The following is a 27358-nucleotide window of genomic DNA, read 5'->3' as shown; positions in this document are numbered from 1 at the left end:
GCTTTTCTACGAGAAAAATGGCATAAAAATTGATTTTAAACAGCGGTTGACATGCTTCGAAGTACGGTAATGGAATATTTAGATTTTTTTTGTCACGAATTGCGCCATGCGCACGACCCTTATTTACCATTTCGGATAGTGTCTGGGACGCACGAACAAAACGCCGCTATTCGGATATAACGATGGATTATTTTGGACCAAACCAACATTTGTTATTGAAGTGGCAGCCCTGGGAGTGCATTCTGACGAAGACAACAAAAGGTAATCAAACTTTTATAATAGTAAATCTGATATTGGTGAGTGCTAAACTTGCCGGTGTCTAAATAGCTAGCCCGTGATGGCTGGGCTATGTACTTAGAATATTGCAAAATGTGCTTTCACCAAAAAGCTATTTTAAAATCGGACATATCGAGTGCATAGAGGAGTTCTGTATCTATAATTCTTAAAATAATTGTTATGCTTTTTGTGAACGTTTATCGTGAGTAATTTAGTAAATTATTAGCAAATTCCTCCGGAAGTTTGCGGGGTATGCTAGTTCTGAACGTCACATGCTAATGTAAAAAGCTGTTTTTTGATATATGAACTTGATTGAACAAAACATGCATGTATTGTATAACATAATGTCCTAGGTGTGTCATCTGATGAAGATCATCAAAGGTTAGTGCTGCATTTAGCTGTCTTCTGGGTTTTTGTGACATTATATGCTAGCTTGAAAAATGGGTGTCTGATTATTTCTGGCTTGGTACTCTGCTGACATAATCTAATGTTTTGTTTTCGCTGTAAAGCCTTTTTGAAATCGGACAGTGTGGTTAGATAAAGGAGAGTCTTGTCTTTAAAATGCTGTGAAATAGTCATATGTTTGAAAAATTGAAGTTTTTGTATTTTTGAGGAATTTGTAATTCGCGCCACGCCTATCATTGGATATTGGAGCAGGTGTTCCGCTAGCGGAACGTCTAGATGTAAGAGCATCTATCCGTTACAATGTATTATTATTATTATCTGTTGTTACATTGGTGGAGTTCGTTTTGCATGGCCCGGTGCCCCGGGTGGGTGGCTATTTCACTTAAGGACCAATGGATTGGTCCTAAATAAACAACTCCGCTAACCAGGGGCACCAGGCCACGCAAAACGAACCGAACAATGTATCTATCAGTTGTTACAATCCATCGCCATCAACTCACAGCCAATCCCCTAAAACCAAACCGTACTTATTTCAATAATGACACGTTTGAACCAATCAGCTTATGGTGGGCGTGGAGAGGTCCTCTCGCCGGCTAAATTCATTCCTCACCGAGCACAATCGTTCTATTATACTAGAATGGCGACTGCTGTTTTCGGTCGTCAATGTACAACAGGCAGTAATACTGCAAAATCACACAAAGAACACCTGCGAAAAGGTAAGGATTCACGACGGAGACAGGCGGCTCTTTTGTTCCTCAACAACATATCTTTAGACGGAAGGCCTTTGTATCATCTCAGCAATGGAAACCACGGTCAAAGGGAGGCCGCCGAGCTCCGAAGTCGAGACGCCACCGGGGCACAGGCGACTGGACACCCTCTGTTCTCATCGAGTATCTACGGAACCGTCTCCCTTGTGGCACCCTCCTTGGCCGGTGGCGCTGCTCCTACTGTGGCGGGGATCAGTGGACTGAGCCCAGTCCCTCCTAATTTGGGCATGTCTACAGACACGGGCTCAAGTACTGCTGTGCGGTGCAGTGAGGTGTTTTTTGAGGGTGTTGACCCCATGGCACCACCAGATACCCCTCTGTCCCCCACCTCTGGACCTCAGACATTCAATCCAAGTGCCAAATCATCATTTGTGCCCCAGACTCAGAATTCCGTTCCGGGGGATACACAAAGGTGGGAAATATTATCTAGCTACTACGTTTGTATTATAGGGTGGTAAACAATAAGGGATTAATCTGTCATAATAACCATCAGTCACGACTAGGTATTACTCACTTTGCTTTTGTATTCATTATAACCAACATTGGCTGTTTCAAAGTTTGACAGAACAGGCCTGATTTATAAATGTGGTCTATTTACTTCCGCATATTTCATTTCAATATAGAAATCTACGGTAACTCAAATGGCCACAGACTAGACCTTACGTCGAAATTGTAGTTATTGAAATCTATTTCTCAAAGCAATCATTAGAACGTCTTAATTGTCAGCTGCCACATTGAAAAAAATATTTTTTCCCTGTCAAAGTCCTTTAAAAAACCCTCTGCAGCGACAAATGTAGCTGAGGAACGCTCAACTCTGTTCTAGTATAAAGGTGGAGTTGAGTTTTGATTCAATAAATTGTGCAGAACTTGTAGTTGAGGAACGCTTAGCTCCTTTTAGCAAAGCTAGTATCTTACACACTAGCATTGCTAGGAATAAGCTTGTATAAAAAACGAAATAGCCCGTCAGAGGCGAGAGGTTAAATACAATTACATTTCAATTTACTCCGAGTCTGCCCTTATGCAGGGGGAAATTGGTCGCGCGATTTACTAGGAACAACCTTTACCATCAGTCGATACATGTACAAATGTCAATTCTGAAAACGCTTACCTGTACCCGTTATGTACAACCGCGTTCCTTCCGCGTGGTCCGAAATTCACACGTTTAATAAACCCTTATCGAATACAACCACCGATCTTTTCCTAATTTGTGTTGCTCAACTCAGCGCGAATGCTCATGTGCCAATTGAATCTCGGTTTACATCAAGGACGCTACGTGAGCAACACAAATGTGAGAAAAGGTAGGTATTGTTTACGTTTTTATAAAATAAATAGGAATTTTAGCACAAGCGGAAGGACCGCGGTTGTACAGGACAATCATAGTACTGTTGGCCTACAGGTAAGCGTTTTCAGAATTTAACTTTTTTCAAGTGTTGACTGCTGGTAAACTCAATGCCGATTACTTGCAAATCGGCGCCCAGTTATCAACACTCAACTCTGCCTTGATATTAGAGAACAGTTGGGACGATCGCTTAGCTGCTTATAGCAACGCTAGTATTTACACACTCGGGTTGCTGGAAATTGGCTTGCAAAAAAACGGAATAGTCCGCCAGAAGTTAAATTATTCTGTCCATTGTCTGAGGGAAATTTGAAAAAAATACAAACAATGGAATTTAAAATGAAACAGAATGTCCACACGTGGGTCTGTTGTAGACCTATGAAGTTCCTCTGCAAGGTCAATTCCTATCCTTACTCGTGTCAAAATAAAAGTGCCCTACAAAATGTTTGCTTTTTTGTGCACGAATGGCGCACGTGCTGGACTTTTATTTTGACATGAGGTTATCAGAGAGGAAGTAGGTCTAAAAAAAAAAAAGACCCATGTTTGAGAAATCTGTTTAATTTATGCTCTATTAGATTTTTTTTCTTCTCAATTTCCCCCTGCATAAGGATCAACCCTATGGGCAATCGGCAGGGCAGACTCGGAGTAAGTTGAAATTGAATTTTATTTAACTTCTCGCTTCTGAGGACTATTAGTGTTTTACAAGCTAATTCCTAGCAACGCCAGGGTGTAAGATACTAGCAATCAAATTGTATTGGTCACATACACATATTTAGCAGATGTTTCTAAAAACAGCTAAGCGTTCCTCAGCTACAAGTGCTGCACAACTCATCACTAAATTAAACTACAGTTTCATACAATTATCTGATAGTTCTTACATATTTAGTTGATATTGGTTTGTTTATTTGAACATTCTCTAATGCTGTGCTTTGTGTAAACATTACATTAATTGTTGTCAGACCTCCTGTGTTCTCACCTTCTCCTGTTGCCACCACATCTGTCTGGCTCTGCATCTTACCTCTCTGTCATTCTCTCTGAACATGTTTAGAAAAACAAACATATTACTTCAAATCCCTCTCACACATGGTGATTTTGGCATTATTATTCAGACATGTCATGTAAATTCATCTTTAAGGTCTTCCTTAGTTTATTATTTCAAGAAAATGGTTCATTCTTCCTCCATATTTGTCTACCTCCATATTCTAAAACTCACTTACAAATTATATGGTACTGTTGCTACCTGTTGGTCCAGACATTAGACATTACTAATGTTGATGTTTAATTGACAATTATGTTTGTGTTCTCCATTTTGTCTTAGATCACGGAATCATTCGGGCTCTCCAAAACCTGCAAGGGTGGCCAAGAAGGTCCACTTTATCAAGAATATGAGGCAGTACGACACAAGAGGCAGCAGGTGAGTTTAAGTGGTAGATGAGGGGGTGCAGGAGATGTGTGGAGTAAACTGTGTATTCTAATGAAGTGAACAAGCAAAACAAAATGTATAAAGCATTCTTCTATAGGCTCAACAAGCGGTATCAAAAAAGTAATTCTAAATGGCATTTTAGTCACCCATGACATACAGGAAATGAATTGCATTCATAAGCATAGCCTATAGAGAAGAGGGAAGAAGATTGCAAAGAGACCTGCTGGAACTTAGATAACGCTCTTAGCTCTTAAACGAGTAACAGAACGACTGTGTGGATTGTAACAGTGCATTTAATCAAATCAAAACACCAAAAAGGTATCCTGTGGAAATATAACCCTCCCTGGCATTAACAGTAAAATACCCCTTAGTTCAGTCCCATCTTACATATCACGCTCAAGCTGCACTCAACCTATTCTCACTCTGTTTATCTTAGTCTCTTACTCAATGTGTTTTTATGAATGAGGAACCTGGGTGAGGCCTATAGGGCTACAGCCTAGTCAGGTTGTCTTAGAAAGAAAAGTTTCTTAGGAGACACCAAGATAAGACACACATTTTTCTAAACTTATCTGTTTCAACAAGGCAAACAGTTTTAGAAGCTCTCTCATTTCTCCCTACCTGAAAAGGACTTAATCATAGACAATATCACGTCCATAGTCGTTTTTGCATGTTTTCCTGAACTTAATGCAAAATGCAAATACAGTATCACACGTTGCTGGCATGTTGTAAAATGTTTTGCAATAACCAGAGCCATGTAATTAGAGAGATGGGACATTGAGGTTTCTGTATTATGATGCATTTACGTGGCACTGCAGCCATGTTGGCGCACAATTAACATTACATGCGGAATATAATGTCTAGAAAGAGCATTATGGTGCATTTACATGACACTTAAAAATGAAATGGCAGTCCTGTTAGCGCTCCAGTAAAGATGGTATCCGCAGTAGGGGAAACTGCGCCACTGACCACCCAACAGCCGTAGTTATTGTTTCTGTTTTGTTAACGAAGCAGAGCTGGGAGCGGCGCGGATTTGGTAAAAAAATAATCATAAAGTTAATTGCATATGCTGCTGTTCTGTCGCTTGTGCAATGATGTCCGAGGGGGAAACAAATGTTTGTTGTTTGCAGTAACGTCTTTGTTGTTGTAATATTGCAAACGGACGTGTCACTTTCACCATTAAGGATTCCAGCTTTAACGTTACATGTGTGTTATTTAGATAATGTGATGTACTGAATGTCTAGAATTAGAACAATATTCAAAATGATAAAAGTTGGCCCAACTCTCTTAATATACAGTGCATTCAGAAAGTATTCAGACCCCTTGACTTTTTCCACATTTTGATATGTTACAGCCTTATTCTAAAATTGATTAAATGATTTTTCCTCAACAATCTACACACAATACCCCATGATGACAAAGCAAAAACAGGTTTTAGCAAATGTATTAAAAATAAAAAAACAGATGCCTTATTTACATAAGTATTCAGACCTTTTGCTATGAGACTTTACATTTAAAAAAATAAATAAATGAAATTATTACAAAGAACACAAGGAAGGGGTAACATTAAAGTATTAGAACATGAAGGACAAACAATACAGCATAAAGACACTATGAAACATGTATCAGTCTTTCTGCAACAGAGCCATCCTTATGTGTGCATGATAGTGATATAAAATTTGTCATAGTTTCCTTTTACATGATCACAATCTTGTGAAACCCGAACCCTCCAAGATCCCCCCCACAGTTCCCCAATAGCTGTCCCTCAAGAATAAAATAAAATAAAAAATACAATTAATTCCATTCCCCCACCCCCAAGAACCCCCCCAATGCACCAACAACCAAGAGAATGAACTCAAGAGAAAAAAGGAAAAGACAGAAGAAAACAGCAGACAACAATGCAAAAAAATTAAACTAAATAATACATTTAAAACAAAGGACATCAAGAACAACTGGAGTCATAATATCAATGTCTACTTTTATGTTTGTGTGCATGTCTGGCACTATTACATGTATGTGTGTGTTCTTGTATGTGTTTATTTGAATGAGAGTGTGTGTATATGCATGTGTACAAACACCTGCACGGCATCAGCCTCAGGCAAACCGGCATTAGTTGTAAAAACACTGCCACTTAGTGTCATTCAAATGTACTTTTATTATGTTAGACTTTTTTTTCCATCTTTATCTTTTGACCATCATTCTCTCTCTCACACAGCAACTCCACTCCCACTCTTCTCCAATTCCACATACCAACCCTCAGCTTCCCTTAGCCCATCCCGTCTATCCCTGCTAGCTACCCACATCGTGTTTCTACGCAACACATATCTTTCAACTATGCTATGATGTTTAACGTACAATTTCAAGCTATCGAATAGAATCTACAGATTGCGTGTTGAAGATAAATACTTTTACTAAGAGTTAGTAATTGACTGACCCGGTCTCTCCAGATCTCCTAACAGTACTATTTCTAGGGTCAATTTTAGATCAATGCTATGCATTTTCAGCCATTCCTGAGACCAGAAACAGGCTACCTGAGGGCAATACCAAAATAAATGTTCTATTGATTCTGTATCCTCGCAACAAAATTTGCAGAGCTTTGATGATTTTATGCCCCAAATATTCAACATTTTGTTGGTGGCAAGAATTCTATATAATAATTTTAGCTGAAAAGCATGAAGTCTTGAATCTTGCGTTGTTTTATATATCAACTCATACACCCTGTACCATGGAATAGGTACATCAAAAATCTCTTCCCAACTATTTTTACAATCTGTATGGCACAGTTGACAACATCCTGGTCCTCAAATGAAACTGGTATACTTTCCTATTTATGCTATTTTTATTCCTCTGCCAGTTTTGATCCTTTATATTGGGCAGACAGACCAGTTTCCTACCTCCTCCCGCTGCCACCCTCCTCCTCCATTTTTGGGCAATGCTGTAATCAATTAGTTGTACTCTGGATTGAGCAGACCTTCCTGTACAATTCTGATAACTCCATGAAGGACATAACTCTACCATTACAATTTACAATATAATTTAAGAACAAAATACCCTTTTCAAACATCTTTCCCATAAATACAGGTATTTTACCACCAGCACATTTGAGTTCAGCCATAATATTTGTTGTAATATTTGTTCTATCTTTTCAGGGGGATGAAATTGAAATTGTTGCCAGCTCTGCAATGCTTGTTTGAAAAAGACAGATACTTTGAAAAAAGTATCATTTTCAATTAATCGAAAATGAGACATGGCAATCTGCACAAAGGCAAAAAGGCCATTTTTAAACAATGGATGAGCTTTTCTTAGTAATGTACTGGAGAACCATTTAGGGTTCAAATAAAACTTTTGAGTGAGTGAAGCTATTAGAGAGGTTTAGTGCTTTTATATTTAATAATCTCAACCCACCCAATTCATATTCATTATATAGATGGGCTCGTTTTATTTTGTCTAGTTTAGCGTCCCAGATAAAGCGAAATATATTTTGCTCATATGATTTGAAAAACGAATCATCAGGAGTAGGCAGTCCCATAATTGAGTAAACTAAGGAGTTCATCAGGGCAATGTTTCCATAAATAGACAGGTATTTACCTCTCCATGGTTGTAGGATCTTGTCTATTTTTACAAGTTTTCTATTGAAATTCATTGTGGAGAGCTTATCTTTTGTGATATGAATACCGAGTATGTCTACTTCACCATCAGCCCATTTTATAGGTAAGCTGCAAGGTAATGTAAAAGTTGTATTTTTTAAGGATCCAATACGTAATATTGTACACTTATCATAATTAGGTTTTAGTCCAGAGAGTACAGAAAAGTTATCTTTAATGAGACATTGCAGGGATCTAGCTTGCGGACTTAACACAACTTGAGTCATCGGCATACATGGACACCTTTGTTTTTAAGCCTTGGATTTCTAATCCTCTAATGTTGTTATTGGATCTGATTTTAATAGCTAGCATTTCGATGGCCATAACGAATAGATATGGTGACAGCGGACACCCTTGTTTAACTCCTCTTGACAATTCAAAACTCTCTGAGAAGTAGCCGTTATTTAATATTTTACCCCTGGGGTTGCTATACATTTTTTTTTTACCATGAGACTTGATATTGAGATCAGGTGCATTGTTTCCATTGATCATCCTTGAGATGTTTCTACAACTTGATTGGAGTCCACCTGTGGTAAATTCAATTGATGGACATGATTTGGAAAGGCATACAGCTGTCAATATAAGGTCCCACAGTTGACAGTGCATGTCAGAGCAAAAAACATGCCATGAGGTCAAAGGAATCGTCCGTATTGTCCGAAACCCCCGAGACAGGATTTTGTCAGGGAACAGATCTGGGGAAGGGTACCAAAACATTTCTACAGCATTGAATGGCCCCAAGAACCGTGGCCTCCATTCTTAAATGGAAGAAGTTTAGAACCACCAAGACTCTTCCTAGAGCTGGCCGCCCGACCAAACTAAGCAATCAGGGGAGAAGGGCCTTGGTCAGGGAGGTGACCAAGAACCCCATGGTCACTCTGACAAAGCTCCAGAGTTCCTCTGTGGAGAAGGGAGAATCTTCCAGAAGGACAACCATCTCTGCAGCACTCCACCAATCAGGTCTTTATGGTAGAGTTACCAGACAAAAGCCACTCCTCAGTAAAAGACACATGACAGTTCGCCTTGGAGTTTGCCAAAAGGCACCTAAAGGACTCTCAGACCATGAGAAACATCTCAATGATGATCAATGGAAACAGGAGGCAGCTGAGCTCATTTTCGAGTCTCATAGCAGGGTCTGAATACTTATGTAAGGTATTTCTGTTTTTTGGTTTGAATACATTTGCCAACATTTCTAAACCTGTTTTCGCTTTGTCATTATGGGGTATTGTGTGTAGATTGCTGAGGAAATTGTTTTATTTAATCCATTTAATAATAAGGCTGTAACGTAACAAAATGTTTTGAAAAGTCAAGGGGTCTGAATACTTTCCGAAGGCACTGTACACATTGTACTAGTAAGTGCATTACTAATGCTGTAGTTAACTGTAGTTTGGGTCGTTCTTGAATTGCGGTGGCATTTGGGCACTACATTAAAAAAAAAAATGTAAAAAGGCTTTCCATTCTAAATCAACTAATATGCTTTTTTTCTTTTTACATTAGGATAACGTGCCACCAGTAGGAGTAGTAACACCAATGAGACATTTTTTGTTATTCAGGATTTTCTTAACTGTAGGCCAGATACTCAAATTTAAGGTCATTAACCCTTTAAAAATGTATTTAAGTGACATGGTTAGGGCTGCAATACAGTATGTACATTTTTGGGCGACCCGACCCGTTTAGTAGTATGTGACTGTAGCTGTTGTTTGTGTAGACTGACACTGCGGATGTTCTGTGTGCCTGTACTTGCTATCTGTGTCCTGCAGGATCATGATGATTTGTGCCAAGCGGTCTCTATGTGCTGCTTTCTCAGTGCTGCCCTATGGAGAGCGTATTCACCTCAGGTACAGACACATAGCCCTAACCAACTAGAGTCCACCTCTATCCCGCTGTCTCACTATATGACCCAGCCATCCTCTCGTGTGTCCTGAATCGCCATCAGGAAAGGAGTTGTGTTATGATGATCACAGGTTTTAATGTGGAGCTGCATAATAATTATACAATGTATGTCATTTAGCAGACACGTTTATCCAAGTGACTTAGTCATGCATTCATACATTTTACGATGCATGAGTAGATTCTCTTTCTGCACACCCAGTGACCCAAAGTTGGAGGCGCACAAACTACAGCTGTCCTCTGGGGTGGCGTCTGACCTGTTCCCTGGCCTGGAGGGCCTGGGGGTGGAGCTAGGTGCATATGGAAAGGTAAGGGTGAACTGGAGCGTAATTGCACACTGTCTGTCTGTGCTTTCTGTTCGTAAACGTCTCTTTCCTCATCAGACGGTATCGTACGCCCAGTTCCTTTTCCCCACTAATGCCCTGGTGAGACCGAAGAGCAGTGGAGCACTAGAGCCCAGCACAACACAGACCCCCCTGTCACGTTACCAATGCAACGGCCAGAAGAACTACACCACCCCGTCTCGACTCAACAGCACTATAGGACAGGACCTGAGTACGCTCCGCTTCACTAGAATACAGGTTACATGCACTCTCTCTTTGGAAAATTGTTTTTGCAATTATTACTGTCTTCTCATTTAATATCATTTTTACAGATATAGAAGACCTGGCAGACTATGATCCCTACCTACTCAGTGACCCTCAGTGGCCTTGCGGAAGACACAAGAGAGTTCTTATATTCTCATCATATGTGGTAAGCATTCATATAACATTATACATGTTACATACACCTCACCACATTATTTTGTGACTAGACAATACATCACATGACACACTGACAGTCCAGAATGCTCTGATTTTGTTCAGTAGCACCATTCTAAACATAAAATCCCTTACGATATGGATTGTTTTATGACAAGTAAACTTTACTGCACATAGTAAACATAGCATCATAATGCAATCTCTATGAATAGGATGAAAGCGAAGTTCTCCTATTTATCTTGTTCCCTGTCTTCCAGACGACTGTTATTGAGTATGTGAAGCCGTCGGACCTGAAGAAAGACATGAATGAGACGTTCAAGGAGAAGTTCCCCTATATTAAACTGACCCTCAGCAAGATAAGAAGGTGCACGGTGCATGAACACGTTGTGCATTTTTGTCTACTGTCTGTTTCAATCTCTGAAAATCACATTTGTATCTTTGTCTCCAAACCATGCATTTACATATGCAAATCCTGCATATCTGCCTACCATACACACCCATGTGTAACCTGTAACCTCCCTCCTGTTTGACAGCCTGAAGTGGGAGATATGTGCGGTGGGAGAGGAGTGCAGTTTGCAGCCGGTCACAGTGGCCATGGCATTTGTGTACTTTGAGAAACTGGTGCTGCAGGGCCGCCTGAACAAGCAGAATAGGAAGTTGGTGTCTGCAGCCTGCGTCCTACTGGCAGCCAAGATCAGCAGTGACCTGAAGAAGCAGGAGGTCCGACAGCTGATTGACGTGAGTGAAGTCCTTTTTTACATGTACAGTTGAAGTCGGAAGTTTACATACACTCAGGTTGGAGTCATTAAAACTCGTTTTTCAACCACTCCACAAATTTCTTGTTAACAAACTATAGTTTTGACAAGTCGGTTAGAACATCTATTTTGTGCATGACACAAGTCATTTTTCCAACAATTGTTTACAGACAGATTATTTCACTTATAATTCACTGTATCACACTTCCAATGGGTCAGAAGTTTACATACACTTTAAACAACTTAGAAAATTCCAGAAAATTATGGCATGGCTTTAGAAGCTTCTGATAGGTTAATTGACATCATTTGAGTCAATTGTAGGTGTACCTGTGGATGTATTTCAAGGCCTACCTTCGAACTCAGCCTTTTTGCTTGACATCATGGGAAAATCAAAAGAAATCAGCCAAGACCTCCAAGTCTGGTTCATCCTTGGGAGCAATTTGCAAACGCCTGAAGGTACCACGTTCATCTGTACAAACACCATGAGACCACGCACCCGTCATACCACTCAGGAAAGAGACGCGCTCTGTCTCCTAGAGATGAACGTACTTTGGTGCAAAAAGTGCAAATCAATCCCAGAACAACAGCAAAGGGCCGTGTGAAGATGTTGGAGGAAACAGGTACAAAAGTATCTATATCCACAGTGAAACGAGTCCTATATCGACATAACCTGAAAGGCCGCTCAGCAAGGAAGAAGCCATTGCTACAAAACCGCCATAAAAAAGCCAGACTACAGTTTGCAACTGCACATGGGGACAAAGATTGTACTTTTTGGAGAAATGTCCTCTGGTCTGATGAAACAAAAATAGAACTGTTTGGCCATAATGACCCTTGTTGTGTTTGGAGGAAAAAGGGGGAGGCTTGCAAGCCGAAGAGCACCATCCCAACTGTGAAGCACGGGGGTGGCAGCATCATGTTGTGGGGTGCTTTGCTGCAGGTGGGACTGGTGCACTTCACAAAATAGATGGCTTCATGAGGAAGGAAAATTGTGTGGATATATTGAAGCAACATCTCAAGACATCAGTCAGGAAGTTAAAGCTTGGTCGCAAATGGGTCTTCCAAAAGGACAATGACCCCAAGCATAATTCCAAAGTTGTGGCAAAATGGCTTAAGGACAACAAAGTCAAGGTATTGGAGTGGCCATCACCAAGCCCTGACCTCAATCCTATAGAAAATGTGTGGGCAGAACTGAAAAAGCGTGTGCCTGCAAGGAGGCCTACAAACCTGACTCAGTTACACCAGCTCTGTCAGGAGGAATGGGCCAAAATTCACCCAACTGATTGTGGGAAGCTTGTGGAAGGCTACCCAAAACGTTTGACCCAAGTTAAACAATGTAATGGCAATGCTACCAAACACTCAATTAGTATATGTGAACTTCTGACCCACTGGGAATGTGATGAAAGAAATCAAAGCTGAAATATGTCTCTCTACTATTATTCTGACATTTCACATTCTTAAAATAAAGTGGTGATCTTAACTGACCTAAGACAGGGAATTTTGACTAGGATTAAATGTCAGGAATTGTGAAAAACTGAGTTTAAATGTATTTGGCTACGGTATGTAAACTTCCGACTTCGACTGTACATATTGGTCATTTAGCAGACGCTCTTATCCAGAGCAACTTACAATCAAGTAGCACTCCTAACATGCAATTATATTATTCAACGTACCCATTTGAGCATTGCATACATTTTTTAAGAATTGAAAATACAGTACCTTGTGTGTTTTAAAATGTATGGACAATTTTGCTCACGTCAGGATCACTTGAATGAATTGAATTGTTACGGTGATCAGAGCATTGGGCAGTATTGTAGGAGGTTGTCTTCTCGTTCTTAGCCCCCCTTCTCTCTCTCTCTCCATGGTTGAGCAGAAGCTGGAGGAGCGTTTTCGTATAAACCGCCGGGAGTTGATTCCATTGGAGTTCCCTGTCCTGGTTGCCTTGGAAATGGGGCTCTACCTCCCTGACAGCAAGGTCATGCCGCACTACCGCAGGCTGGTGCAGCAGGGCTAAGCTGGAGCCTGGAGGTGGCCCGGAGAACTGGCCTGTGCCAGTTTTGAGATTTTAAGTCCTGATGATATTGATTGGAAATGCTGTTCCTGAATCAGCACCTTGAGAGATGCACCTTCTGCCCTAGAATCTGTTCAGGTGTAGCAGGCCAGCCTAGCCTACATGCTCCTTATAAAAATAAATCTAACTGTTTAGGTACTCTATTTATTTGATTGAATGCAATCCAATATCTTGATAACTTGATATGGATAATATCTTGGTAATAGAATGAAGGATTTTTAAGAATATTTTCTGCAAAGCTGTTAGACTTTTTTTTTTTTTTTTTTCTATGTTTTGATTCTTGTTGGGTCAGCTTGTTCTCAACTTCTGGGTGGTATATGGCATTCTGATGTGAATATTTTTTTCATAGAAGGGTTCAAAACCATGTTTATTTGTACAAACAGTACACCTTAAATATTTTCAAAAAAACTGAGTGAAGGATGGCAACCCGATGGGGGTGTCTGATGACTTTTACTATTCTCTAGTTTAGCTCTTTTGGTCTTAAAGGCATTGGTGCTCGGATGAGTGGCAATGATGGGTTACATGTGATCAGATGACAGATGTAGATGGTTTTAGTTGTCAGTACACTCATCTGTTTGTGTCCATTGTACTGGTTTGGTTGCTTGTGAGGAGGGCTAACGACTGCAGGTGAGAGCACAGGTGGTTGTTATGGAGGTTATGCATGCTGTTTGATGGCGGTGTGTGGCGACTAATGAGGGACAGGCTAGGCCATGGTGAGTTTAAAAAAAAAATTGTTACATTCACTTTTTATTTTTATGCTTTATTGAAGAGATGATAGTGTTGGAAAGTCGGGGAGGGGGTTATATTTGTCCTATTTCACACATTGGGCCGGATTTGAACCCATCCCTACTCTGGCATACGTGTGTGCCGGGTCAGCGGCTGTGACCACACAGGCCACCAAAGTATGAGTTTTTACATTTGGCCTGCATCTATAAGCAGCCAAAAGGCATCTCCCGAGGGTTGACTTGTTGTTCAAAGTTTAAAAAAATATATATATTTTTTTTTTATCAATAAACCAGATTAAGACTTGCAGTGCATTCAAAACGCATGACAGCGCTCTGTTATAGATGATGTCACAGATCACGTTAAAGGTGGTGATTGTTCCTTCTAATCCTCTATACTTTCATTTCTAGCTGTGGGAAGAAGTCTTAACTTAAACTCTATTTAAAGGATGTGTCTGATAAGTCCGCATAATGTGATGTTGATGGTTGCCATGTCAGTTTGAAATAATTTAGCCGCCCTGAAGTAATTCCCCGTCCAAAGGTACAGAAATTGTATTTTTTATGTGTAAATGGTGCCTGGTATTGGTATCTTTGCTCATTGTAGCTTGTGTTGATCTTACTACTTATTCACTCACTTTGAAAATGACACATCAGTCATTGGACTTAAAAGGCCACAAATGTGATTGAAATGACACACTGGCCAGCCCAGAACTCTCATCCTCACAAACTATACTGTAGAAGCATCAGTGTTTCAGTTGTTTTTATTGTATCATTCGTTTAGAGCTTGGCTTGTATTTATTACCCTTTTCTTGGGTTGGAGTCTGAACAGTTTTGATCATGTCAGTACTGTAGCTAGCAGTCAGTCTAATTGTGTAGACTTTAAATCACCACTGTGCAATCCACTGCCTTTGTTGGCGTTATCGATCTTCTATTACACAAATGACTTTTCTGCTGTGGATGGTTTTGTTAAGTTGCAATCAAACTTCATATCAGTACTTGGTTGGTATTGTATATCAACACCCAGGTATAGGATTTGCAGTAAGTATTCTTACCATATTGTTCAGTGCTGGATCATCCACAAGCCAGTTGTCATATTTTTTTTTTTTTAGTTCTCAGGAAATATCTTTCAATTAAAGCTTTATTTTTCCACTGATCATTCTGGGATCATGGGATTTATCAAACAGAAAAACTCTGGAATGAGAGCAGGTAGAAACCGGTTGTGTCCTAAAAAGTGGATTTATTTACAGTATTTCTCTTCATTTGCGTTGTATTATGCCACTTGACAAAACAGTAAAGTGCCTAAAACCACCATGAGTTGAATGATGTATCAGTCCTATCCAGATATTATTCCCTCTTGTATTTCACTCTCTTGTTGGTGTTTGACCGTACCTGTGAATATCATAGAAAGTTGGACTCTGCATAATGTGAAGCTCATTGTTCTGTGAGTGACCTTGGAGAAAACGTTTTGTACAGTAATGTGCAGATTTCTGCTGTGGTGTGACTGGATGTCTTTGTTTTGCAAATGTATGCTTAAAAAAATTACCTCTTGTAATTTGTTTAGAATGTGAAATGGTAGAACTTCTGAAAATGTTGTGCTCATGAATGGTGTCAATTTTGTAAAAGTATAATTTTTTTCTTCTTAAATCAGAAAATATATTTAAACATTTTCTAACCATTTAAGACCACATGACTGGAGTTTTTTTTTGGGGGGGGGTTTAGGCCAGGAAGCTACAGGTCACATTGGCACATGTAGCTGTCACTAGTCTACCATGGCCCAAGTCCTAAACAGTCACAGTATTCTGGTTTGCAATATATCAGGAAACACATTTAATGTTATGTTGATTCGAGCTCTGAGGATTTGAGCATGTGTGCATTAATTTGTTATAAATTTAACACCCAATTGAGGGTAGGTGTCTTACATTTCCTATCAGAATATATATTTAATGGACAGCTTCAGTGCTCTAAATAACAAATCAGCCAGTAAAATATTTAATGAAACTGGATTAACACAGGTACTAATCCAAACTCATATCTTCATCGTCATCCTTGTCTTTGGAATCATCGTCCTCATGGTCAGACTTGCTGTCTGTCTCCATGGCTTTAGCAAAAGCCTCAATGTCTGGAATGGAGGAAAGCTCAATTAGAATTTCACTCATGAAAACAGCAGGTCATAACCTCTTATGGAAATCTTATTCAAAATGGTTGACACTAATGTTATGTAGGAATATCTGCACAGGCAGACCTGCATGTTATGTGTTCTCTAAACAATGGAACATACAAACAAGGTCCCTGGGTTCATGTTTTGTGGGCAGATACAGGACACTGACCTCCTTTGTTAGTTGCATCCACAGCTTCTGTTGGCAGCCCAAACTGGTTCATTAGAGGCCCCAACTGCCCTGAAGCCAGGGCACTACTGAACAGACCCATGGCCTACAAAGAAAATAATCACTGCTTTACATCATACATACTCATTCAGTAGTATATGAAATTTAGCACTCAAGTGGTAACTACAAGAAAGACCAGGATCACTTTAGCATACTATAGTAAGTGTTCTGAGAAAACACTGCTACTCAAGTGTACTCTACAGAGAAAGGAAGAGCACTGCTCAACACATACTCAGAGCAGTGTGTGTGTGTGTGTGTGTGGTATACCTGCAGAAACTGTGGGGAAGTGAGTATGTTGTGGAGCTCGTCGGTGCTCTGAGGCAGGGCCTCTTCTGATGGCAGGAAAGGCAGCAGCCTCTCCTGGACCTCAGCATTGGCCAGGATAGGAGCCATGATCTCAGGGGTCACAACACTGGCCAGGTTCACTGTAGAGAGAACAAACAGTCTGCTATAAATACAGAGGGCCATTCTCAACTTCAGTCATGGATCTACCGCTGCAAGGCTTTTTATTTCACTGGTAACAGCATGATTAGTCTGTTATTTCACTGTAAATGTCTTCAAGAGACTCCTTATTGCTCTGTCCACTGTTCTAAACTGTTGAGCTGTGTTGTGAGCTGCTCTATAATTTAGTTTAGTCCCTCACCTCCCTGCCCGGCTGCAGGTACATTCATGGTTGCTAGGATACTCCGCAGGTCACTCAGCTGGATTGGTTGGGTGGGGCTGGCTGCCCCGGCTGCGAGGGAGGGGGCAACAGGGGTGGCGGGTGAGGCCATGGGTGACAATGCACTGGTGGCAGATGGGGTGATGGGTGACCGCAGGAGACTGAGATGGACTGAGTGGGAGAGACCGAGAGACTAACTAAATTCACAGGTGTTGTAATAAATGTAGAATAAGCTATCTGTAAAAGTTGGCTAAGTATTGAGTGTGTAGTCTAAGCTGAAGAGAGACAAGTGTATAAATGTACTAAATTAATTCATTTAGTAGTGAAGTGAGTCTGTTTGCTTGTGGTACCTTGAAGAGGAGTTGCCGGCTGCAGGACCTCCACTACTTAGCAGGCTGGCCTGGCCCGGTCCAGCCAGAGCCCCAAGACCTCCTACAGACAGACACATGACAGAAATGGGGAGAGGATTATTCATTTGTCTCCCAAACAATCCTGTTATGATAGACATTGTTGCAATTAATGACTGAACCCAATAGTCAGGCACTCCAGTCCAGAACACATTCTCAGTCAATCCAGCTATCGGCTGTTTAAAGCACATTGCTACGATTGGTAAAAAAAAGACTGTACACTAAACAATAGCCACTTACCAAGACCTCCCAGTCCAGTAGGGCCAATGAGCTGCATGAGCTGGTTGTGACTCATGTTACCGAGGAAACTCTGCAGTCCAGGAGGAAGAATGCAAAATGTTCCCGAACGGATCAACACATCATGCACAAAGGAGAGGCTGAGTAGGGGAAGGAACTATCGTCTCTGAGAAAGCATTGCTTCCTGTGTCAACATGCCACAGTACCTTTGCACTCTGTTTATGAGTGTGTGCACTGTACCCGTCTTTAATCCTTACCCCTCAGAGCAGACAGATCATGCCCGCTGCTGCCTCCACTGCCCAGGGCTCCAGGCATTGGAGGGTTTCTCATACAATTGGCAGCTGATAACAGTCTGTTGAACATAGACTTGTCCCTTGCGCTTGTCTGGAGTCACTGTGCTACCCTTCATGGTCATCTTCCCTGCCCGAAACTCAAGCAGGAATTTGCTGGAGGAGCCGCGGGACCCTGACACCACACTGGGAAACAGAGCTCCCGACATGATGATGATCTGGTGTTGGGAAACAGAGCTCCCGACATGATGATGATCTGGTGTTGGGCAACGATGATAAACAATAACAAAAGTTAGCTTGCTAACGTTAGCCATCGAGTCAGCCATCTTCCTAATTGTAGCTAGCCAACTACTGGTATATCAACAATGTAGCAATCTAACCATTAATTGCATTATCCTGAACTCAACATGTATCTAGCTACTTAAGTAATAGTGCCAATAGATACATATTTTTGAAACACAAATTTACATTTTACTTCGAGATGGAAGATGCCAGATGGACTTGGAATCAGATTACGACAGTGGCTAGAGGTGAACGCAGCAATCTGATAGGTGAAGTGTCGTTCCCTCACCAACGGCTCTTTTTGGTGAACGTTGGGAACCGAATTGCAGCGTGAATGCTCCCAGATTTGCAAACTGCTACTGCTTTTTGAGCTCAAAACAACGTTTAAATGTAGATACGTTACAAAATAATGAACTAAATAGGCTGAATCCTCACTGCAGAAACAATAAATAGTGGGGAGAGCGTGGTCCACGATACTTTTTGCAGTGTGTTCAACAACAAATCATGTGATCTAATCATTAGGTCAGGTAAAAATATATTTGAACGCGCATTTCATAATGGTAGCCTACTTTTTGGCCTTTACATTGGAGATTTGGAATTTTTTCACGATTCTTATTTCTTAGTAAAATGTTAGGCATTTTGAACGAAGAGCCCTTTGCTAGCCAGATAAGCAGGCTCACCGAAAAGACTCGGAATGCCCATCACTAATAGGAGGGTGAAACCATTGTACCAAATATTTTTTATAGCTAACCTAAAACAGACCACAGCCTGTCGCCCAATGGGAGCATATTAATCATAGTGGGCAGAACAAGCAAGGAGCTAGCAAGATCCTATTGGCGCGTTGTAGCATATATTTCCATATTTCCGTTAGGAACACATACTCTGGGATGTGCGAGTGCAATAACTACATTTGCTCTTGCGTTCAATCTAAACAATGCAATTTTTTGAAACTTTGGCAAAGGGTAAAGTCTACAAAACTTTGTCCATTCTGTTCGTAACAGATTGTAGTTTTGGGAACAGAACTGTATTGAGATCAAATGTTTCATCGATGAGATAATTTGAAGAATGTCGGCCAAAATCCATCTCGTTCCATCTTCTCCCACTGCCGGCCATTGGGATTCCTCTCATCACCATGCAGTGCATTCAGAAAGTATTCGGACCCCTTGACTTTTTCCATTTTGTTGTGTTACAACCTTATTCTAAAATTGATTAACAACAAAAAAATAAAAATTACCTCCGGTTTAGACATGTTTGCAAATGTATAAAAACAATTAAAATGAAATATCACATTTACATAAGTATTCAGATCCTTTACTCAGTACTTTGTTGAAGCACCTTAGACAGTGATTACAGCCTCGAGTCTTCTTGGGTATGATGCTACAAGCTTGGCACACCTGTATTTGGTGAGTTTCTCTCATTCTATTCTGCAGATCCTTGTCCTGTTGGAAGGTGAACCTTCGCCCCAGTCTGAGGTGCTGAGTGCTCTAGAGCAGGTTTTCATCAAGGATCTCTGTACTTTGCTCCGTTCATTTTTCCCTCGACCCTGACTAGTCTCCCAGTCCCTGCTGCTGAAAAACATGACCACAGCATGATGCTGCCACCACCATGCTTCACTGTAGGGATGGCGCAAGGTTTCCTTCAGACGTGACACTTGGCATTCAGGCCAAAGAGTTCAATCTTGGTTTCACCAGACCAGAGAATCTTGTTTTTCATGGTCTGAGTCCTTTAGGCACCTTTTGTCTAACTCCAAGTGGGCTGTCATGTGCCTTTTACTGAGGAGTGGCTTCCGTCTGGCCGCTCTACCATAAAGGCCTGATTGGTGGACTGTTGCAGAGATTGTTGTCCTTCTGGAAGATTCTCCCATCTTCACAGATGAACTCTGGAGCTCTGTCGGAGTGACCATGGGGTTTGGTCACCTCCCTGACCAAGGCCCTTCTCCCCCAATTGGTCAGTTTGGCCCGGCGGCCAGCTCTAGGAAGTCTTGGTGGTTCCAAACTTCTTCCATTTAAGAATGATGGAGGCCACTGTGTTCTTGGGGACCTTCAATGCTGCAGAAATGTTTGGTACCCTTTCCACAGACCCGTGCTTCGACACAATCCTGTCTTGGAATTCCTTCGACCTCATGCCTTAGTTTTTGCTCTGACATGCACTGTCAACTGTGGGACCTTATATAGACAGGTGTGTGCCTTTCCAAATCATGTCCAATCAATTTTATTTAGCACAGGTGGACACCAATCAAGTTGTAGAAACATCTCAAAGCTGATCAACGGAAACAGGATGCACCTGAGCTCAATTTCGAGTCTCATAGCAAAGGGTCTGAATACTTATGTAAATAATCAATTTTAGAATAAGGCTGTAACGTAACTAAATGTGGAAAAAGTCAAGGGGTCTGAAAACTTTCCCGAATGCACTGTATTTGGTGGTGAGTGGAAATGCCAAATCAACGCTTCAGATTTATACATCCGGTGAAACATCTGGCTCATTGTTCTATCTTTGACTGTTGTTGTTGTTCTTCTTCTGTGGTTTTTATATGACAGTGGGCAACCAAATTTAAGGTCCATTACCGCCACCAACCGGACTGGAGTGTGTACCAGAGACAGGAAAAATCTAAATCCTACCTGTTATTCTCATCTCGAAGAACTAGCACATGTTCCACTCTCTCCATCTCCTCCTGACAGTGATCACACCTCCCAGTCAGATGTTTTCCTACCAATTTCAATGAACTGTTGAGCCTTGTGTGTCCCAGTCTCAGCCTTGTGATTAAACTTTCCTCCCTTCTCTCTGGACCAGAGGACCTCCCTGCCCCCACCTCTTCCTGGATCTTATACAGGTGTCTTCCCTTTCCCTCACTGTTCCACAACTCTTGCCATTTGTTTTTAACCACTGATCTTACTAACCCCTAGTTTTATAAAACCATGGGTACAATAAATAACACGATCAGAGATGAGTGGGATTCTTTCAGTTAAATTAGCCAGGCCATTTAGGAAGACTGACACCTGTGAAAACTAACATAAAAATCAGAACATTCTGCTTCCCTCATGTAACTAACTGTCTTAGCCTCGATTTTCTATCTTTCACATTCAGGTTGCTCAAATGTTCCCTTTTTCACTTGCAAAATGAAAATAAATAATTTTAGTCACATAATTTCTTGATTTCAGAGATTCTATTGGGGGAGAGGTTTGGCTAAGTTTGGAAAACAGTAGTAATTGTGTCCTCAGCTGCCTCACATTGTAATACTGAGAATGAACAGGATAATGAGGCCTACATCCGCTATGGGTAGTAAATGGAAACCCTTCTAGTCCCTTTAGTCCCTCCTAACCAATCAGTAAATGTTGGGACAGTGTAATTCCTATCAAAGTATCCCCCGTGTACAGCCAGTCCTGGGGGTTTGTTCCCAACCGAAACCACCTGTAAAGTAAAAGATAAAATTGTACAGAAATATGTTTTAGAGAAATAATTGAATTAAAATATATTAGCATGACAATACATTCACATTTCTGGACATACTTATTATTGTTGCATAGCGAACACACCTGGTTGACCACTCTTCTCCATCCTTGGAAGGTTCTTTGCGTGCAGCTCACTGTTTTTCCTCTAGCCTGTCCTTTTCTACACTTGCTGCGTCTGCAATATATAAAACCACCTCATATAAAAAACAGCTCATGTGCTCCATTTTGTGTGTTTATCAATGAATCTTGAATGTTGTTATGGAATCGTGTGTGAGTATCTGTGTTCCAATGTGAGTCAATACCCAGGTCTCCATTCTCCATGGCTCTGACGTCAGGTCTTAGATGGCATTCTTACACCCAATAGCCTCACCATGCCAGGCTCCAGCTCATTCAGAGTCATGGTGAAATGATACATCTATACCACAGAGAGAGAGAGCAAGGACCAGAGTCAGGGTTAATTAGAAACACAGGAGAGACAGAAAGAAACACAGATATACATCATATCCCTAATGGCTCCCTCTGTGTGTGTGTGTGTGTGTTTCCTCTTCTGAATGTGCAGGTCATGGAGTTATTCTCCACAGTAAGGCGCTTCCTGGTATCACAGAGACGGTCTCTTGAACCTCAGGCATATCCTCAGTCTCCTTTTCTCCAGCACTTTGCTCCTACATACAATACTATACACATTAGCCTACTACAATCTACAGACAGTTGCATTCACACAAACTTTAAAGCAATATATATAGCCATAATAACTAGAACTGCTGTAGCACACTATGTCAACAGTACCTACAAATACACTTATACCTTACCTTCACCTAAAGCCACTGCATGTTTATGTGAAAGGAAGAAACACTGTTTAAGAAAAACAAATTCACTAAATGTTTTGCCATTGTTTAAAAACAATTAGACAAATCACAGGTCTGTGTGCTCGCCTGTTTATTTTTCTTAGTATCCCCCTTCTCTGACTTCTTGTTGGCTTCATACACTTTAGGCTCCACACTGTACATACACTCTGTCCACTTACCATACAGCACACGGCGCCATACAGTTACCGATGTCTGATATTATAAAACACCCCCAAAAATGTATTATCCGTTGAAATAATTCAGTTCACGCTGTGCTGTGGTTTTTGGTTCGTTAACTTCACAATGTATTTTTCTAAACTGCGCTCGCATTCTACACATGGTGTATGTCTTTATATTTTTTCCTATGGAGGGGGTAGGCATGCATCGACACGGCCTTCCAGGATGCAATCAAAGGCACTAGACTAGATCTAAGTAAGAGGACTCTATTCTTCTCTCAAGTCTTAATCTGAATGTGGCCCTCCACTTTGTGCAGCTCTTTCACAAACATGCCGCACAGCTTGAAGTTCAACACACACTTGTCCCCCGCACTGACCAATCAGAAGAGGCAGGAGGGAGAACATTAACATAGTACATTCAATCAAATAAATAATAATAAGCATTGGTTGTGAACAAAGAATAAAGGTTTGGTCTTTTCTGTCTTACTTGTGGTTGACTATTTCCACAGTTCCATATTGCTCAATCCAGAGTTTTCCCATGATGATATGTACACAGCAGAGGGTTTGTCCATGTATACGCCTCTATGTCTGCAACAAAACAAGTCATTAATAAGTCACTAGCTGTTGATGTGAGAAAGAGAGTCTGTATATGTGCTTAGTACACACAGATGTCAATATACATACACTTTCTTACACACACTCAATCACAAGCAGCTCCAGTGTCATAATGCCTTTAGGCTCCACCTCCACGCTCTTGCCCCAGAACTTGAGTTTGGGGTAGAGGGAGCCGTGGAACTCAAACTCCTGCTTCAGAGTCTGGGCATGGAAGGTACTAATAGGTGGATGGTGGCTCACTTGTTCTGAGATCAACCTGTACCCCTCGTCCTCACACAGACAGGCAAGAAGCAAACTTTAAAAAGTGCATAATCCGACACTTCAAAAATAAATAGATTATCCAAATAGAGTCGACTTATTTAAAGAGAGCGATAACACAGGAGAAAACAAAGTATGTCATTGTGTGAGCCTCATCTTCAGTTCCTGAATATACTCTGAATACACATGCAAACGGTGATACTGCAGAACATAGATATTTCCTTTGCATCCTCACCTGCGCTCCCACACTCCATTTTCCTGTTGTGTACTGGCATTGGATGACTGCTTGCTGTCATACACTAGGGCATCTTTAAAACTGATCTCACAGGAGTCATCTGGTTCCAAACCTGAGGTACAATGAAAAGGGTCACACTAAGCCAGTGGTTTCCAACCAGGGGTACTGGGACCCTGGGGGGTACTTGACCTATATACAGGGGATACAAGAGAAGACTCATGGGACCATAGGGGCCTACTGGTAAAATGCACAGGGGGTACTTAAGAGGTACTCCCGGCAGAATAAAAACCAAAAAAGGTTGGAAGCTCTGCATTAAGCAAATACAGTTACCGATGTCTGATATTATAAAACACCCCCAAAAACGTATTATCCGTTGAAATAATTCAGTTCACGCTGTGCTGTGGTTTTTGGTTCGTTAACTTCACAATGTATTTTTCTAAACTGCGCTCGCATTCTACACATGGTGTATATCTTTATATTCTTTCCTATGGAGGGGGTAGGCATGCATCGACACGGCCTTCCAAGATGCAATCAAAGGCACTAGACTAGATCTAATTAAGAGGACTCTTAGTCCTGACACAATAGAAGTCTCTGGGCAAAAACTGGCAAGGTTTTTGTCAATTATGTCCTCCATTTTTGTTACCATCACCCTCAGCAGATGAGATGGCTCCACCAGTCTAGTGTCCTCAGTGTAGCACTTCCTGTTGATAAAGGTCGTTGCATCAGAAGATCCGTTAGCATAGTTATGCTCAGAACCCATGTGGACCAGCAGCCTCTCGCATGCCTTGCAGTCATGGAGGATTGGCTCTTTCTGCACCTCATGTGCAAGCCATGTTATATAGCTCAGCATCTCATCCATCAAACAATCACCATCTGCATCCCCTTTGTGTTGATCTGTGTATTGGGGAAATCATATTTGTGAGTAATACAAACCCCTCTTTTTAATGTTGTTTGTGTCATATTGAAATTGTTTACCATTGTAATTGCTGTAAGGTCACTGTCTGAAGCAGTGGGAAGATTCTGAGTTGGCCCGCTTCGTCGGGACTAGAGCCGGAAGCAAGAGGGGTAGGAAAAGTGGTGTCTTGGCCGTGGAGTAGTTTTTTATTTATTTAACCAAGCAAGTCAGTTAAGAACAAATTCTTATTTACAATGACGGCCTACACCTGCCAAACCCGGATGACGCTGGGCTAATTGCGAACCGCCCTATGGGACTCTGCACCACTCTGGAGCCCAGTAGGTTGTCATCTGGATCTATCTGGCAGTTTGTGTTACTAGTACAGGCAGGGGGGTTGAATCTGTGCCCACCTTTCCCCATAATAACGGAGAACGGATTTTAGAAAAAAAAAATACAACTGAAACATTAGGATAAAATGTTTGAAATACCCTCTGATCTTTCATCTTGTAAGGAGTGCGTACTGGCGGCAGAGAAGTCAGACGCAGGAGAACAAAAACTGTTTCCCAAACGGCGCAGTTTAATAACAAAAAACCCCACCGGAAAACAGAACAATCAAATAATGGGTACATAACCCAACGCACACCAGGACAGACAAGCACTTACAATAAACAATCACCGACAAGGACATGAGGGGAAACAGAGGGTTAAATACACAACATGTAATTGATGGGATTGGACCCAGGTGTGATGGTAGACAAGACAAAACCAAAGGAAAAATGAAAAGAGGATCAGCGATGGCTAGAAGGTCGGTGACTTCGAACGCCGCCCGAACAAGGAGAGGGACCAACTTTGGCGGAAGTCGTAACACATCTCCTTATTTCCTTTTATGTTGTCATCTGAAGGTGAATGCAGGACATGAAGGCAGAAGAGGAAGGCCCAAGAGAACATGGCAGAGAACATTGGCGACTGAGCACCAACAACAACTAGCGCAATGGGCGAGTGATTCAATGTAGAGGGCTGCGGGTCGCGACAGAAATCATTGCAGCGTGGTCAGCATCTTTCATGCTGCAGGTGGGAGCGAGCGGTCAGACAGACTACTTTGGGTTTACATTTTGTTTTTTGTCCCATAGATTATTTGGAAACGATCGTCTTTCTGCTTTGTATGCCTTAGCCTAGGCCTACATATATTGGACCGCGGCTGGGTTTGGGACCTCTAATTCAATGTAAGACTCATGATTACCCTACATAAACAGACATGATATTACATTACATCTCACAATTTACATCTTAGCTATCCTGATTAAGTTTGTGCCAGGCATTTTAAAGCACTTTCCTCTGCTTCATTCGTTATTTTTAGGACACTCCGTAGGGTTAGTTTAAAGCCTCGCTGGCATGGTGGAGTAGTTCCTGACCGAAAAGGAAATAGAATATTTTTTATGATCCTGTTTTGGATGTATTATACTTTGTCAAATACATAGGAGGTTGGTGGTACCTTAGTTGGGGAGGACAGACTCGTGGTAATGGTTGGAGCGAAATAAGTGAAATGGTATCAGATACATTAAACACATGGTTTCTATGTGTTCAATGCCATTCCATTTGCACCATTCCAGCCTTTATTATGAGCCATCCTCCACTGATCAAATAGTGTGTCTAGTGGTCAGAATGGGAGTCCGATTAGTCCTGCATTACAGGAGTAATATAATCTTGGTTTCTGCAAAGCGTGACAGTGAGTGGGTCCTAGTCTAGTTTGAGTTGGAAGAAGCTTGGCATATTTAATGTATTCGTTTTAAATCAACTTACTTAAATTGCTTCCGAAGTAAATCCAGCTTGAAGCTGTTCTCTTGTCTGAGAGCCCTCCTCCATGGATTTCTATCTCAGCATGATCTAGAAGAAAAAAGTTTGATAGTGATTTCTATGTGCAAGGTTTTCAACTGTGTAATACACCTTTTACCTATTTAACCTTCATTTAACTAGGCAAGTCAGTTAAGAACAAATTCTTATTTACAATGACGGCCAACCCCGGCCAAACCCTAACAACACTGGGCCAATTGTGTGCCGCCCTATGGGACTCCCAATCACGGCCTGTTGTGATACAGCCTGGAATCGAACCAGTCTGTAGTGACACCTCCAGCACTGATTTGCAGTGCCTTAGACCTCTGTGTCACTCGGGAGCCCTACTGATTTCATTTACATTTGATTGAACATACCTTGAGTTCAGAACATCAAACAGCTTGTTCATTTTTTTCCAGGAACAGGGCTGTGCATTCCTCCTCCTTAGGCAGTTTGCCTAGCTGCCACATAGTTTGCATTTCTCAAATAAATGAAGCATTCCTTATTACTACTACATCATGTTTTATGATGTTCCATCTTTTCATGCCAACATGTATTAATATTGGTATAGTTATATGGTATTACAGTACTTTCAAGCAATAACAGGTTAGTGTAGAGTCTTGAATGTAGTGTATGAATTTGTAAATTATTGTCGATATTTATGTTAATGTGCTTCTTTACCTGCAGAGACAGTGTGGCTAAACACCTGTGTTGCCTGCTTCACTCGCACGTTTGTGAAGGGTGGCAGATTAA

The 27358-nt window shown here is 41.2% G+C and overlaps 1 protein-coding gene, 1 long non-coding RNA gene and 1 pseudogene across 4 annotated transcripts; 1 reads left to right on the top strand and 2 right to left on the bottom strand.

The window, feature by feature from the left end:
- The first annotated feature begins 1274 nt into the window (after positions 1 to 1274).
- cables2a (Cdk5 and Abl enzyme substrate 2a) lies at positions 1275 to 15721 on the top strand. 2 transcript variants are annotated; one of them, XM_014146681.2, is made up of 9 exons: positions 1275 to 1860; positions 4103 to 4198; positions 9606 to 9683; positions 9938 to 10043; positions 10119 to 10290; positions 10391 to 10488; positions 10754 to 10860; positions 11030 to 11234; positions 13122 to 15721. In XM_014146681.2, the coding sequence occupies exons 1-9, from the start codon at positions 1319 to 1321 to the stop codon at positions 13260 to 13262; spliced, it is 1545 nt and encodes a 514-aa protein (XP_014002156.2). In that variant the 5' UTR covers positions 1275 to 1318; the 3' UTR covers positions 13263 to 15721. The 2 variants fall into 2 exon arrangements, with proteins under 2 accessions (XP_014002156.2, XP_014002157.1); XM_014146682.2 differs by lacking the exon at positions 1275 to 1860 and adding an exon at positions 3284 to 3429.
- Positions 15104 to 19405, bottom strand: LOC106572470 (proteasomal ubiquitin receptor ADRM1-like; annotated as a pseudogene). The gene is made up of 7 exons (XR_006759291.1): positions 17982 to 19405; positions 17734 to 17814; positions 17428 to 17518; positions 17069 to 17283; positions 16693 to 16850; positions 16369 to 16471; positions 15104 to 16160 (listed from the first exon to the last, which is right to left on the bottom strand). The product of XR_006759291.1 is annotated as a proteasomal ubiquitin receptor ADRM1-like (transcript).
- A 1219-nt stretch (positions 19406 to 20624) lies between these two features.
- On the bottom strand, positions 20625 to 23358 carry LOC106572496 (uncharacterized). Its single transcript, XR_006759290.1, has 4 exons — positions 23260 to 23358; positions 22054 to 22166; positions 21836 to 21926; positions 20625 to 21710 (listed from the first exon to the last, which is right to left on the bottom strand). It is a non-coding gene; the product is annotated as an uncharacterized lncRNA (long non-coding RNA).
- Positions 23359 to 27358: the final 4000 nt, after the last annotated feature.

This window comes from Salmo salar, chromosome ssa15, assembly GCF_905237065.1.
Source record: "Salmo salar chromosome ssa15, Ssal_v3.1, whole genome shotgun sequence".
NCBI classification, from domain to species: Eukaryota; Metazoa; Chordata; class Actinopteri; order Salmoniformes; family Salmonidae; genus Salmo; species Salmo salar.
The sequence above is the reverse complement of the archived record's forward strand: the minus strand, read 5'-3'. Positions and strand labels throughout refer to the sequence as shown.

Excerpts from the sequence above, each read along its gene's own strand:
- cables2a (XM_014146681.2), top strand. The coding sequence starts at position 1,319 with ATGGCGACTGCTGTTTTCGGTCGTCAATGTACAACAGGCAGTAATACT. Across the intron at positions 4,199-9,605 it reads TACGACACAAGAGGCAGCAG|GATCATGATGATTTGTGCCA; the intron begins GTGAGTTTAAGT and ends TGTGTCCTGCAG. Across the intron at positions 10,044-10,118 it reads AGCTAGGTGCATATGGAAAG|ACGGTATCGTACGCCCAGTT; the intron begins GTAAGGGTGAAC and ends TTTCCTCATCAG.